Source organism: Sminthopsis crassicaudata, chromosome 2 (genome assembly GCF_048593235.1).
Source record: "Sminthopsis crassicaudata isolate SCR6 chromosome 2, ASM4859323v1, whole genome shotgun sequence".
NCBI classification, from domain to species: Eukaryota; Metazoa; Chordata; class Mammalia; order Dasyuromorphia; family Dasyuridae; genus Sminthopsis; species Sminthopsis crassicaudata.
In genome coordinates this window covers 81,272,339-81,288,975 of record NC_133618.1, presented here as the reverse complement: position 1 = coordinate 81,288,975, position 16,637 = coordinate 81,272,339, and the positions used below count along the sequence as shown (strand labels likewise).

The 16,637-nt window shown below is 33.4% G+C and overlaps 1 protein-coding gene across 13 annotated transcripts in view; it reads left to right on the top strand.

Annotated features, from left to right (window-relative positions):
• The window catches only part of SLC8A1 (solute carrier family 8 member A1), a 378,210-nt gene that overhangs the window by 10,111 nt on the left and 351,462 nt on the right, over positions 1-16,637 (top strand). For all 13 annotated transcript variants that reach the window (XM_074286671.1, XM_074286666.1, XM_074286669.1 and 10 more), the window contains exon 2: positions 10,432-12,262. In XM_074286671.1, the coding sequence (XP_074142772.1) occupies positions 10,432-12,262 (1,831 nt within the window). The remainder of the gene's footprint in view (positions 1-10,431; positions 12,263-16,637) is intronic.

Genomic DNA, 16,637 nt, shown 5'->3' with positions numbered 1-16,637 from the left:
GGTATGTTTCATCATCATTCCTTTAGAGTCATGATTAGTCATTACCTTGATATAAATTCTGATTTCTTTTAGTTTTCTTTTTCTTTATATTATTAGGGTAATTCTGAATATTGCCTCTTGGATCTGTTTATCTTTCTCTGCATTAGTTCAAACAAATCTTCCCCTGTTTTGTCAGATATAATAATTTTCCATTACATTTATATGCCACAGTTTGCTTAATCATTCCCTTCAACCACGGCTACCTATTTGGATTCTAATTTTATTTTGGTACCAAAAAGATAATTTCTATGATTAGATCCATGTTAATACTTTCCTTTGTGTATGAAGAATTAGAGCAAATAGTATAATTGACTTACCCAGACAGAGTCACACAACTAGAACGCTTCTGAGACTATATTTAAACTGATGTATCTTCCTAACTTCAGGCCTAGCTTTCCATCTACTGTGTCACCTATTGTTAATCTTTCTGGGCCTAAGTTTTCTCCTCATACGATAAAAGAATTGGAATAGATAGAAGATTATGAATGTTCCTTTCAATGCTAGCATTTGATTATTATACAGGATATAGGAATTCAGTTTGAAAAGAGCTATGACACTTTTGATCAAAGATACCTTCTCAGGGACAAGAACTCCTGGAGATCATGACACAGAAAAACAGTGAGTTTTTCTGAACTCAGTGTGCTCAAACTTTACTGGGCATGTGTGTGTGTGTGTGTGTGTGTGTGTGTGTGTGTGTGTGTGTGTGTGTGTGTATGTGTATAAAATCACTTTTCTTCTATCTACTTTTTCCTTCTTTGGAGAGCATTTCCATTTTTTTTTCACTTGAGAAACTTGAGAAGCTTGCAAACCCACTTAATAAGTTTTTTTTCTAGTGAAAAACTCCCCATTTTATGATGCAATGGAAAGTAGCCCCTGCAATGCCTGTCCCTATGCTCATCTGTCCAGTATTTATTTTGGATGTTAGCAAATTTAAAAGAAGATAAAAACAATCATTAGATACTTGTCATTCAGCATGAGAGTGAATTGGTGTTAAAATTTGTGTTTCCAAAAGACTAAAATGTGAAAACAAAAAATAGGAATAATCTTACACTAGATAAGATAGAGTGGAAATAATTGTTGTCTCATTATTTCTAGGAGATGCCTCATGAATATTACAAAAGGCTAGAATATTGTGTTTTTCTCTCCCCAATAAACTTTTTAAAAAAGATATATTCATTTTAATCTACATGCTTTCTACTTATCCAAAGCTAGGAAACAGGGGAAAAAATATTTAGCATAGTGGAGCATAAGATTAAAAAGTATATTACAAACTCTGGCTTTGCCATTTTTCTATATGTCTTTTGTCTGAAGTCCCTCAAAGTTCTCTTCTAATTCACAAATTTTCTGATATTCTAGAAACCTCTCATGGGTTCCAGATACCAGGCTTGTTCAAGTATAGGCCAGCCTCAATATAGATCATATTTCTAAAATGAAATTTCTATAAAAGGAATATATATGTATATATTTATATATATAATATGAATAAATATACATACATATGAATGTATACATATGTAGATATGTGCATGTGTATACAAATTTATATATAAATTATATGTATATACATATATGGTGTCATTTCCTTCCAATGAACCAACCATATTAATGGGTATTTGAACTGACAAAATACTTATTCACATTTAGTTTATAAGTTTTGATAGCTTGATTCAGTTAAGATTTTTAGCAATGTTACTATATTTGTTGATAAAGAAACTTCACATAGCTATATAAATGAATACTTAGATTTATTTAAATACACGTTTTCTAAATATGTATATATATGAAGTTTTTACATTGATTATATTTAAATGAAAACAAAATAACTGTACAAAGAAAATTTTACTGTGAAAAAATTTTAATATTCAGGAAAAATAAAGACTTACTCTTTCATCATTCTAGCTTGCCTGATCTTCATGAAGTTTTCTATCCCATTTTTATCAAAAAATATAACTGTAGATTGTATTCTTGTTTTATTTAATACAGATTTTGAGAAAAAAAATTTTAGTCAGTATAGAAACTAGTGTGGTAAATAGTCTTCTCCAAAGCTTATATGATATTTCTGCTTATGGGAACAAGGAATTGTCCTGGGCAAAATTAGACATTTGGTGAAATCTCCTTCACTTCTCTTTAGTGTTTTTTAGGTTGCCTAGGGCCCTGCCTCTTAAGGGAAGAAAACCAATCTGGGAGATAAATTTGTTTTAAGTTGTTAAGAGACTTAGTGTTTTATCCTCTCTTGGGAAAATGGGCATTTAAATATTAAAAGGAATACTAAAAGAAGATAATGCTTAAACCAAAAGAAATAAATCAATGAAGCTGAAATATTTAAGCATTAGTAATAGACTGAGAGAAGTATTTTTGTGTAGGAGAATTTTTCAGTAACCCTCAAATTGCAAAATTTTGGCAATATTCTATCCAAAGATGTATAAAGCCAACAATGGAAAAACTTCTCCTACTGTAGAGTGGTCAAGTTATTGTCCCAAACATTGGGAGCTAGTATGATGCAATAGAAAGGGATCTGGATATACCTAGATGGGGCTTAAGTTTGGATCCAGAAAGACTACCTCTTACTTATCTGTGTGATGTTGGGAAAGTCAACTTATTCTCTCTGGACCTCAATTTCCTTTTTATAAAAAAAGAGGCTATATTAGATAATTTCTTCCAATTTAAATCTAAAGGACCTAATTTGTGCCATTATTTACATAGTTTTCTAAGGAACTCTGAGTATGGGGGGAAAAATTAAGGACCTCCTCCACAAGTTTTCTGCAATTCAAATACCCATAAATAATAATATACCATGGTCTCAGAAATTAAGATCATTTTGGCTACTTCCAGTTTTATAAATATGAGGCAGCTGGGGGCACAATGGATAGAATACTGAGCCTAGAGTAAGGAATGTATTAGTTCAAATCCAGTCTCTGACACTACTTCCTAACTAGACATTGGGAAGGTCTCTTAATGTTGTTTACTCAATTGTAAAATATGAATAATAACTTGCAGAATTGTTGAGAAAGGACCAAAGGAAATATTTGTAAAGTATCTGATATAGCACTTGGCACATAGTTGGCATAATATAAATCCCTTTCTCTTCTCTACAAAGATGAAAAATAACCCAGGCAATAAAACATATATATATATAGATAGATAGATAGATAGATAGATAGATAGATAGATAAATATCTATCTATCTATCTATCTATATATATATATGTATGTGTATGTGCATATGTGTATAAAAGATACAAATATATGTACACACACATACACACACACACACATCCCTTTGTTATGATTATCTGAATGGATATGCTTTGCCAAGAGTTTATACATGGCAATGACTCCCTTGACTGTCATCCCAACTAGGAAATGTACGGTGTTCCAGTAGTCTTGGAAGTCAGAGAAAGACTAAAATTCTGGCTGTGATTCTTCTTCATGAGTTACTTCTGCATTCCTGCTTCCTTGTTTTTTCCATTTGTAAGTTTGAAGAAACAGTACTAACATTTCACAGGAAGTTTGTGGCTAACAATGAGAATTTGTGAGTTTCCAACTGTTTTTAGTCTTGAAAATAGATTGTATTGTTTTGATTCTTGAAGATTATTATTTGACAACATTGCTCTTAATTGTTTTTATCTCTATCTCTGAGTCTCTTGTCTAGTTCTGTCTCTATCTTTGTATCTCTTTTTGTCTCTTGAGTCTGTTTCCCTGTCTCTAATTGTCACTTTATCTCTCTATCTCTTTCTCTGTATCTCTGTCTCTCTTCCTCCTTCCATCCCTCACTCTCATTTTCTCATATCTGAGCTTCCTTTATGATAACCCTGGCCAAATAGAATGGCCCTGAAATTATTACTGAACCTTGGACTGATGTCAGATTTCAATATCTGATCCTCTAAAGAGATCACATTCTCTGAAGCATGATTAATATAAGTAATTTTTTGAGGTTTTACATTGATGAATAAAAGAGTAGGAAAAAATAAAGAAAAAATTCTTTAACTGAAGAAAACACATTGGATTAATTGTCAGTCAAGATAAAGTACTTGGTAGAGCCCAAGATATAATACTTCTCCAATAGCAGAGTATTTTTCATTTGAGAAGGACATCTTTCTTCAATGGTGTGATTTCTTATAGAAGGTACTAGATGAGTGCTTGTTAGGTTGGCATTCCACAGTTGATCTAAGAAGAATAGAAGGAGAATCTCCAACTGAATTCAGAAAAAGCAAAAGATTAGCAGGTCATTGTGTTTTTAGTTTACTTTTTGTTCATTCATAGTTGGATAGATTTATGTTTTCAAAAGATGACCTTTACTGGTCCAGCAAGTTTTCTCTATGATCTATCATACAGAATAAAATATTTTAGTCTTTTATAAATTGTTAATAAAATCAATATTAGGTGTCTTTCCTCTCATTTAGGGAAAGAACAATAGGTTCTAAACAGAAAAGGTACTAAACATCAAAGATGGCAATGAACCCAGGCTTTCTAACTTTAGCATTAATTCTCTTTACCAGGTACTATGCTGAGGATACCCCTGATCAATCATATTTATTGCTCTCTTGTTAGATAAGGTCATTCTTTGTAGTAAAGCAAATGTTTTACCACTGTGCTTTTTTGTTCCTGGATTTAGCCATCTTGCCATCTGCTCTGATGTTGTTAGGCAGACCTGTTTGCTCAAAAAGCAAGAATGGCACCTGGCACCTGATATCTGGCAACATAGCCCCAAGACATTTAGCTTATGGAAGAATCCCACTATCCATCTGGCTATAGTCCTGAAGTAGTTTATTGCTTCTTTCTGTGGAGTGTGAACTTTGTTTTGATAATTGCATATCAATATTCATTGTAATTCTATATTTTATTTTTTGCATTTAAAATAATGTTTTTGATAAGGGATTATATGGGCTTCACCAGCTTGCCAAAAGATCTAGGAAAAAAAAACCAGTTAAATAATCCCTAATATAGAGGAACTTAGCTCATTAGCACAGACATCAGTTAGAACTTGATATCTTTTCACTATCCTTTATTAATACCATTTTGCTCTTTTGAGCTCTTATATTATAACAGAGATGTTATTTTTTGCATGCCCAGCATTGTCTTATATTTCTAAATGTTTGCTAAATTGATTTTGATTGGATTTAACATCTGTATTTAATACCCTTGGCCAAGGATGTACCATGTTGTTGAATCATTTCTCCATGGCCCCACTTGGGATTTTCTTGACAAAGATAACAAAATGATTTGCTGTTTCTTCTTCAGCTCATTTTATAGATGAGAAAACTGACAAACAGGGATAAGTGATTTGCCCAGAGTCACATAGCTAGTAAATTTCTAAGGTCATATTTGAATTCAGATCTTCCTCACTCCAGACCTGGCATTCTATCCATTGTACCACCTAGCTGCCCAGCATTGTCATTTAAAGTCAACTGACCACACTAATGCTTCATTCTAGCAAAGAGTTCATTTTAGCAATTGTAGAAATCAGCATTGACACATGGCTTAGGATGGAGAGAAACCAATCAGGACCAATCAAAGTCAAACAATGGGTGTAAAGAAAAAGAAGCAGCATGCCAAAATATACTCAGCCATTCCATTCTAATATTTCTTGTTCAATTTTCACAAAAATATGTGTTTATAAAGAGAATTGGGAGTATCCTGAACCTATGCGTTTAACATGATACTTGATAGGAGGCATTTGGCATAGAAACTGAAAGTGCCAATTTTTGAGGCCCAGTGATTTTAGAAGTGATAACCATATACAATTATGGTGCTCTTTGAAGTCTTTTTTGAATGGGTATTTAGTGCAAGTTTTATAGGCATGTTTTGAATGAGGGAATGATGGTCTTCTCTCCTCCTCACCCCATAAGTCCCTCCATCCTGGAAATGCAGGCCACCTGTTATCTTAATATTTGGGTATATAGTACTTTTCAGTAGTTTTCTCTGTTTCTGTCAAGACTGCTTTTAAAAATTTAGCACAAAAAGAAAATTAGATAAATTAGGTCCCCAAATCAGGGGAGGTAGTAGAAAGGATGCATTGGATTGGGAGAAACAGAGCATGATCACTAACCATCTATGTAAATCCTGGATGAATCGTTTCACTTGCCTGGTCCTCAGTTTACTTATCTATTAATATAATGTGGTATTTGATGAGACAATCTTTAAAGTATTATTCTGTTTTAAAATTTTATAATTTATGAGTCCAAATATTGTTGTAGTAGAATGCTTTGAGTTGTTTTCCTCCCAGTAGTGATGGATTTTGACTGACCTATCTTTATTTAGTCAGTTTGTGAGCAATGGTACCCCTTTATGAAGTGCTAGATGAGGGTGATGCAAGTTTACAATATGAATCTTTTAGATTGCACTGACATAAAATAGGCATCAAATAGGGATGTTATTTAGTTGTTAATAATTAATTTTACAATAGTAATTGTTGGGGGCAGCTAGGCAGCACAATGGATAGAGCACCAGTCTTGAATTCAGGAAGACCAGAGTTCAAATCTGTCTCAGACACTTAACACGCCTAGCTGTGTGACCCTGGACAAGTAACTTAACCCCAGCCTCAGGGAAAAAAACAAAAAAACAAAAAACAAACAAACAAACAAACAAAAAACAATAGTAATTGTTTTTAGTAACTCATGAGCCTACATTGTGAAATAGAATTATTCATTCTGTGACTTCCTGGTTGAAGGCCAAGTTTGCAATAAATCTACAAATGATATCCTTCCATTGGTTTAATTTGAGAAAGAGGCAGAGACTTTATTTTTCCATCACTTTTTACCCTATCTCATTCTAAAATGACTATTCAAAGGGCTGGCATTCCCCAAGAATCCCCTACAAGCTTCAGAAGAGACCATAAATACTCTGGGGCATTTACTTTTATTTTTTTTTCCTTTTTCAAATTACTATTTTTTTAATATTTAAAAAATAATGCCAAGTGGTAGTTTCTTTTTTAAATTTCTTTTTAAAATTAAAGAATATTTATTTTTCTCCTTCCAACCTTCTTAATTCAACAGTAGGAAAAGAAAAACAAAATCTTTGTAACAAATATACATAGTCAAACAGAACAGATTCCCACATTTGATATTTCAAATGTATATCTCGTTCTGTCTTAAGTGCCTCATCTTTTTCTCAAGAGATACTTTCATCACTGGTCCCCTAAAGTTGTTGTCAGTCATTAAACTGATTACAATTCTTGAGTCTTCAGTAATTGTTTATCTTGACACTGCTGTTATCATTTTATACTGTTCTTGAGATTGGTTAGTTTTTACTCCTTTCAAGTTGCTGTCCATAAGAATTCATCCATCCACTCAGAAAATAGTGACTTGCTACTATGTATCAAGTAGGATAGTAGATTTTGAGGATACAGAAACAAAAAGGAATTTTATTAAATGTGGCATTTGAATTAGAAATCTCTAAAAGTGTTCTTCAGCTTTAATTTTTTTCTAATTTAAGAGTATAAATATTGCTGTGGTACAATGTGTTTTTAGTTGCTTTTCTAGCAGTGGTGATAGATTTTAACTAGCCTATCTTTACCATTCAGCTCCTATGTGCCAGACTCCAGACTCTGCTCTAGTGCCAAAGATAACAATATAAAAGCTATGTCTTCCATTATTTCCTTTTTGTTTCTGTATTCTCTAAATCTACCCTGCTTTATATTCAGTAGGCAATTAGTACATCCTGAATGTATGAATAAATGAATGGATGGTTGGATGGATGAATTCCTATGGACTTGAAAAAAGTGAAGACATCACTATTGATCATTTTTCTTATTATAAAGTTGAAAACATATTGGGTGCTATTCTTAACAGTACATACTTCCTTTTTTCATCTTCAAACATTACAAACTTGAGGTTTCACATTGTATATGTGTGTGTGTGTGTGTGTGTGTGTGTGTGTGTATGTTTAACAAGATCTATTTTATAATCTACACAGAGCTATCTGAACTTTGTCCTCTCATCATACTTAATAAGTGTCTCAGTTCCTTTGAGCTTCAAGTGAATCTCCTAATACATTTAAATTATTTTGGAAACTCTACTTTTTAGCTGGGAATGGTTCTCTTATCCAGTCTACGTTGGATTTCAGAACTTTAATGGTATTTTTTAAAATATATGGGAAAAGTGCTAAAAAGTAATGAATCCTCTATCATGACTAGATTAAAATATGATTTCCTAAGAGAGCTCCAGAATATCTTAGCATTCTGTCAACTGAGATGAGGCCATTGAATGCATTTGTTTGGAATATGATAGTCTTGAGGAAGTTTTTCCACAAATGTTCTGGAGGATTCAAATATGGAGTAGGGATAATATGCTTGTCTGAGACCTGATGGAACAAGTGAAAGGAAAGTTGTATTTTGATCAAACCAAAATATCAAGAAAACTCCTCCAGTTCCATTTCATATTCTGCAAAATTGAAATAGTGTTTGATCTGAAATAGGGACTGCAACTGGGTCGTAGTTGGGTTATATAACTTGTTATTGAGTCCATCATACTATGAGTTATTCTGCTGTAGGAAAATCTCCCTCCATGATGTTGATCTATCAAGCTTTGTCTTCTAGGCTTTTCTTCACCTAAGGCCTCCAAGCAAAAGCTCAGTGGGATGGTTTTATGGTTCTAACATGAAATTTTGAATGGCATGGTAAAGTGGTGTTTACCCACATAACTGTGGTTTGAGTTGATTTTTCAGTCTTTCTATCTTTAAATGGTTTGATTTCCATAACACTGTTTTCAATGTATATTTATTTTGTCACTCCTATCTCTAAGTCACACATATGGATTAGATTAGATTGTAATTATTACCACTGAATCATTTCTCTGTGTCTCTGTGTCTGTGTCTGTGTCTTCATCTCTCTTTCTCTCTCTCTCTCTCTCTCTCTCTCTCTCTCTCTCTCTCTCTCTCTCTCTCTCTCTCTCTCTCTCTCTCTCTCTCTCTCTCTCTCTCTCTCTCTCTCTCTCTCTCTCTCTCTCTCTCTCTCTCTCTCTCTCTCTCTCTCTCTCTCTCTCTCTCTCTCTCTCTCTCTCTCTCCCCCCCCCCCTCTTCCCCTCCTCTCCTTAGTCTTTGTCTTTTTGTCTCATGTGTTTCAGAATGACCATGGAAAAAGTATGACACTGGTACATAAACATAACATTTTATGGTTCATAATGATAATTTCACAGTTGGTTAGCCCCCCTATGCTATACCACAACCAGACTTGGGGACAACTGATCATTTTCCTTTCTTTTCATTGATTTATTAAAGATTCTTCATTTTAAAATTTAATTTGTATATATAGTTGGCTATAAAGGGAAAGAATGAAGATGCTAATCTGTCATGGCACCAATGTTTGCTAACAATAAGGAGGAAACATGTACTTATTCAAAGTATATTTTGAATATTATATTTAAGTTTTTGAAATATATTACATCAATCTTTGTTTTAAAGGAAGCTTTTGTTTCACTGTTTACTTGTTTTTAAAGAAAGGAGTTGTTTTAATCACAGAGTGACATGTTTTACTGAATTTCAAGTAAAATTAGACCATCAATGATGTGTTTTGTATATTTTTTACATAATACACAGTACAAAGTAGAATCCTAATTTATTATTCCCATCAGGTTTTGTGTTCACATATTCTTCTTTTCCCCAAATGTATACATTTCAAAGCTACAATTTAGATGAGAGAGTTTTAGCTAAAGTTGCTGAACAATGAGATGCTAACTCAAAAACTAAGGAAGGAAGGAACAGATTCACTTGCATCAACTAGGGAAATTATTTAAGCTTCAAAAGTTTTCTTATTATCTATTAATATGCATAAATATGCATTTAGTGGGGCAATACTATAATTGTGCTTTTCATTTCTGTAATTCTTGAGCAATCAGCAAGCCCTGGGATGAAAATTCATCCTTTAAAATTTAAAAGACTATTTAATACCTGACTCCTAGAAGAATAACTCAACAGAAGGTTTGTGATTATTAAATGTGTACTAATCAGTGATAGAAAAAAGTTATCTGAGGTGATTCAGGCCAATTCCAATAAACTTGGAATGGAGAGAGCCATCTGCATCAAGAAAGAAGAATGTGGGAACTGAATGTGGATTACAACATAGTATTTTTACTTTTTTTGTTGTTGTTTGCTTCCTTTTTAATTTCTCATTTTTTCCCTTTTTGATCTGATTTTTCTTGTGCAGCATGAAAAAGGTGGAAATAGGTAGAGAAAAATTGCACATGTTGAACCTATATTGGATTACTTGCTGTCTAGGGGAAAGGGTGGGGGGAAAAGGAGAAAAATTTGAAAACCACAAAGTTTTTTGCAAGGGTGAATATGGAAAAAACTATCTTTGCTTGTACTTTGAAAATAAAAAAAACTTTTTAAAAATAATATTGTCTTATCTGAAATGATCTGATCTCTTTTCCCCCCTTCCTGCTTTTCTGTATATAGGTTGGGACAATTGGAAATTTGTTCAAGCAACAACCATGATGAAATTAAGTCATTCACAGACCCTTCCACTGGGATATTTATTAAGCACTGTGGCTCTCTTGCTTTTCCATCTGGACAAAATAAGTGCTGAGACTGAAGGTGAAGGAACTGGAAATGAGACAAATGAATGTACTGGCTCTTACTATTGTAAGAAAGGTGTGATTTTACCCATTTGGGAGCCCCAAGATCCTTCCTTTGGAGATAAAATTGCTAGAGCTACAGTGTATTTTGTGGCTATGGTCTACATGTTCCTGGGGGTATCCATCATTGCTGACCGATTCATGTCCTCAATAGAAGTCATCACATCCCAAGAAAAAGAAATAACTATTAAAAAACCCAATGGAGAGACCTGTAAGACCACAGTGAGGATTTGGAATGAGACTGTTTCCAACCTAACATTAATGGCTTTGGGCTCCTCAGCACCTGAGATCCTTCTTTCTGTGATTGAAGTTTGTGGCCATAACTTTACTGCTGGAGATCTCGGTCCTAGCACCATTGTTGGAAGTGCTGCATTCAATATGTTCATTATCATAGCTCTCTGCGTCTATGTGGTTCCTGATGGAGAGACAAGGAAGATTAAACATTTGCGAGTGTTCTTCGTGACTGCTGCATGGAGCATCTTTGCCTATACCTGGCTCTACATGATTCTATCTGTCATATCACCAGGGGTTGTAGAAGTCTGGGAAGGTTTGCTTACTTTCTTCTTCTTCCCCATCTGTGTTGTGTTTGCTTGGATTGCAGACAGAAGGCTTCTGTTTTACAAATATGTCTATAAGAGGTATCGAGCTGGCAAGCAAAGGGGAATGATCATTGAACATGAAGGAGACAGGCCCATTGCCAAAACTGAAATTGAAATGGATGGGAAAGTGATCAGCTCTCATGTCGATAACTTCTTGGATGGTGCTCTCGTTCTGGAAGTTGATGAGAGGGACCAAGATGATGAAGAAGCTAGGAGAGAAATGGCCAGGATCCTGAAGGAGTTGAAACAGAAACACCCAGAAAAGGAAATTGAGCAGCTAATAGAATTAGCCAACTATCAAGTCCTAAGTCAACAGCAGAAGAGTCGGGCGTTCTATCGTATCCAGGCTACCCGTCTAATGACAGGGGCTGGCAATATTTTAAAGAGACATGCTGCAGACCAAGCCAGAAAAGCTGTCAGCATGCATGAAGTCAATACTGAAGGAACAGAAAATGAACCAGTCAGCAAGATCTTCTTTGAGCAGGGGACTTATCAGTGTCTTGAGAACTGCGGCACGGTGGCTCTCACCATTATACGTAGTGGTGGTGATTTGGCCAATACTGTTTCTGTTGACTTCCGAACAGAAGATGGCACAGCTAATGCAGGCTCTGATTATGAATTTACTGAAGGTACCGTGGTCTTCAAACCTGGAGAGACTCAAAAGGAAATCCGCGTGGGTATCATTGATGATGATATTTTTGAAGAAGATGAGAACTTCCTCGTGCACCTCAGCAACATCAAAGTGTCATCAGAAAGAATTGAAGATGGAATCCTGGATGCCAATCACATTGTGAACTATGCTTGCCTAAGCTCTCCCCATACTGCCACTGTCACCATTTTTGATGATGATCATGCAGGCATCTTTACCTTTGAGGAACCTGTGACACATGTGAGTGAGAGCATTGGCATCATGGAGGTCAAAGTGTTAAGAACATCTGGAGCAAGAGGAAATGTTATTGTTCCCTACAAGACGATCGAAGGCACTGCACGTGGTGGAGGAGAGGACTTTGAAGATACCTGTGGAGAGCTGGAATTCCAGAATGATGAAATTGTGTAAGTACTACCATTTTCATGATATTTTAAATGAAATTTTATGCCCTGGATAAACTGCTTATTTTACAAGACTACCCTGAGTTTGTCAATCCTGAGCTAAATACCACTTGATTGGATGAGCACACAGATATGTTGAGTGAAGAGTCTTTCAGATTTTCAAGTATTTTTTAAAACATTACTGGTAATGATAGAAGGTAACTTTTGCTTACACATATCATCACACCATGATGTAATGAATAATTTATATTCTATTTTGAATAAATATTCTATTAAAAAAAAAAAAAACAGTATCCAAAACCAATATAATAAGGTAGTCAAGTTGATGGCAAAAAAGTAAAGAAGAAAAATCACTTAAAAATGAATCATCTTTGCATTTTTTGCGAACCAGGGCTAGATAAATATAATACTTCCATTTTTATTCCACACTGTATTATTTAAGAATATAAATATAAAACACAGAAATGTTTGAACTAGATTGTTAATGCATTATAGTGATGAAATCTTCAATCCTATTTTCTCTGCCATTTACCATTTTGAAGGATGTTCAGAAAGCTTGTTTCTAGTTTAATGTCTTTTCCAGTGTGGATTTCTGTAGTGAATGGGGGCAGAAGAGTCAATGACATTGCATGAGATACCTAATTGTCATTGATCTGAAGGGGCAAAGGAACAAAAGGAAAGAATCAGCTTTCTTTCTGTGAATATGGCATTGCCTAAGGAAACTGTACCCATGCATTCTTTGACCTCAAAAGTCCAAATAGTAGGAGGATGTAATCCTGCAATTAGGTATAACAATGCCACTCTGCCAGCAATCATTTAGAGGAGTTACTTTTCCCTTCTATGCCTATGAGACTGAATTGTCAATTTTCCAACTTACTAGGGAAGAACCCAGCTCAATTTGCTGTAGTCCTTTCACCATCATTTAATCATTTAAGTGTTAAAATAGTTTATAATATCCATGCTTTGAGTAAGGGTTTTAATTTCAGTGTATTGAAACTTGGGAAAGTCAGGGAAAGATGAAAATTGAATTTTATGAATCCATGGTAATTAGAAGACTTTACAAAATATAATAATAGAGCTTTTAATTTCTATTAAAATTAGATGTATTTAGTTAATGCTTTCATATGGTGGTATCATGAAAGGTACTAGGCAAACACCCCTGGAAAAGAAAACTTCATTTATTCAAAATATAGCAAAAGCAAAGTCAGATTTTCCTTCCACGTGTTCTTATTATCTAGATTTCTCCTTAATGATCTATTGTACTGGTAAAACATCATTGATTAGAATTGCTGCATCAAATAAACAGAAAAGATTTTTGTCATTCAATCTTTAATGCAGTTTTCTATATTGAATTCTTTGTATGCATATTTGTGATCTCTGATAAACCAAATATAATTCTCAACTTGACAAATGGAATAGAAATGTAGCTTATCAAAAAGTTTTGGTCTAAAGTTATAACCTTTATAATTCAAGTGGGTATTTAATAACTGATGACTGCTAGAAAATAAATACATGTATCATCTTTTCATCTTTACTGATCTATTTATTCAGATGTGTCACTTGCAGAAATAATTAAAAATTATAATATATAAGTAAAATTGTTTTTAATCCTGTAAAAACCTGTCTTTATAATGCATGCTTGTAAATCTACATATAAATATATATATATATATATATATATATAAACAAACATATATATATACACATACACACACATACACACACAAATCCATAAATCCATACACATATAGGAACATACCATAACAATATGTTTATATGTGTATCTCTATTTACCTATTCTTGGCATATAATGTATGCATAGATACATGTACACATTCTTGTTATAAGCATGTAAACACATGTTCATGTTAACATGTATATTAGCACATTTTTACATGTACATATGTTAGTGACATAGAGCCTCTTATTTTAGAATCATAATAACTTAAGTTCAAGTTCTGATTCTGACATAAAATCACTGGGTGACCATAGGCAAGTCACATTAATTTCTCTCAGCTGATCAGCTCTCTAAAACTATAAAGTACAGTTTAGCCTGTGAATTTGCACTCCAGGTACCTATTGTCTTGAGAAATTTCATAGAGCAGTGACCTGTCTAGAATTACATGGCCAGTGTAGTGTCTTTCTAAGACCAGCTCTATAAGCACTAAACTATACCACATGCCTCTTTTTAGAGTATATTTAAAATGAGGACATTAAATTTACTGAAGATTATACATTGGTATTACTAGATAAAAAGAGTAGATAGACATAAAGTGCTGAGGATTTTTTCCTGGGGAGTTTCATTGTCAAGATTCTGAACTATTATCAACATAGATGCATCTTCTCTTTCCTATTGCCACTGTCACATTCCATATTATGAATACCTCAATACATTTTCCAATTTTTCTTAATTAGATGACATTCAATTAAGAAATTAATGGAATCAATAATGAAGGTCATCAAGCTAAAGCTGTATTGCATGTCCTTTGATAGATTGAATAAAACAGGTTTAAAATATAGATGGTTATGTCTAGGCTTCAGATATTTCCCTCTGGAACACTTGATTCCTCACTTCTATTAAAACTAATGTACTTGGTTAGTATTTATTTTGACTGCAAGGTTGTTCTAACTGATATCGCTATCCAAAGCTCGGACTTAGCCATAAATAAACAACTTTTCAGTCAGAATATATAGATTTTTTTTTAACAAAAAGGAAAGCAAGAATGATGGGTAATTTGATGGAATAATTTATTCTTCCAAGCTCCATTTAAAACACTGAATATGCACAATTAGATTGATTTTAATTGTCCACCAAAAGCAATAGTATCAACCTTTGATTTTGGTAGTGTATTCACTTACAAAAATTGGTCAGCATTTCAATGCAGGATTTCTTTGAATCCCAAAATTGTAAATCGTTTTAAGTATATCAAAACTCATGTTAGTGCCCTGAGAGTTCTGTGATGGTAAGAAATTGTATTGCATTAGTGAATTACAGTAAATACTTTTGATTGAATATGATAGCAGGTACCTGAGCCTACATTCTCTTTGCCTACTAGGATTTAGTGGAAAAAGGTCTAATGGGATCTACTACTGAGTAACTTAGAAACTATCACTTACTACTCACTATGAATTTTCTTCTTCTTATCCCTTCACATAGTTACTTATAGCAATAAAGTTCCTCTAGTTGCTGGGCTCTTCCCCATCATATCTCAGCATCACTTGAATTTCTAAATCACTTCATGAGGCTAAGCATACAATCTCTACTCTCTAGTTGGTAATGCTTCTTTTTGAATGTTTCAAGCCCTCCAAGTGAAAATTACTGGAAAGCACTGATTTCATGGTTATTACTCAATGAATTCATTACCTATGGTGAAAATAAGATATAATCTAATGAGAAATAGACATAAAATGGATAGTTTATGTTATTCCTTCTTTGAACACATATATCACTGGTCACAGTTTGAGATAAGATTAATTACTTATCTTTGACATTTTATTTCTGGAAAAAAAAAACCATCTTATTCCAAGTGTCTAATTTAATGCACTCGTTATTATATTCATGTATATGAAGCCTTTTAAATTGACCTTTAATGCTAAAAATCCTTACAAAGATTGATAATTGCTAAAAGGTATCTTCATTTCTGGTAAAATGCAGGTTCAGGGTGCCATAAAAATGATTAAAAGGGGAAAAAAATAAGACCCTGTTAAATGCTTACTTTCAAACTATACATTCTGTACACATAATACTGTTAAAGCCTAACCTATGTAAAAATCAATTCTAAAATAGCTGACCTTAAAATTAATTTATTGATGTTCTAGATAATATTTTACTTAATTAAAATAACAGATCAAATTGTTGGCTATATTTAGATAGATATATTTCAAGTGCTAATAATGGATGTTAATGTTGCCGAATAAATACATTTAATTTTTTTTTTTTTTTTTTTTTTTTTTTTTTGCGGAGGCAATTGGTGTTAAGTGACTTGCCCAGGTTCACACAGCTAGGAAGTGTTAAGTGTCTGAAATCACATTTGAACTCTGGTCTTCCTGACTTCAGGGCTGGTGCTCTATCTACTGTACCACCTACCTGCCCCCTAAATAAATACATTTCTAATACTTAACATTAAGCTGACTTCCCTGGGGAAATGCTAGGATTTATTTGCTAATATAAACATTAGATGAAATTTTAAAATTTAATTATATATAATTAGTAATTTATTCTATTAAGCTATATAGAACAATGGAATGTTTAAAATGAGGTATTTTGTCCCAAGTATTCCTTTCTTTTTGATTTAGTCCGTTTTATTAAAAATGACTAGTAGACTAATACAAATCTGAAACATGTAGATAGGAAAAATAAATAAAAGAAAACAAAATA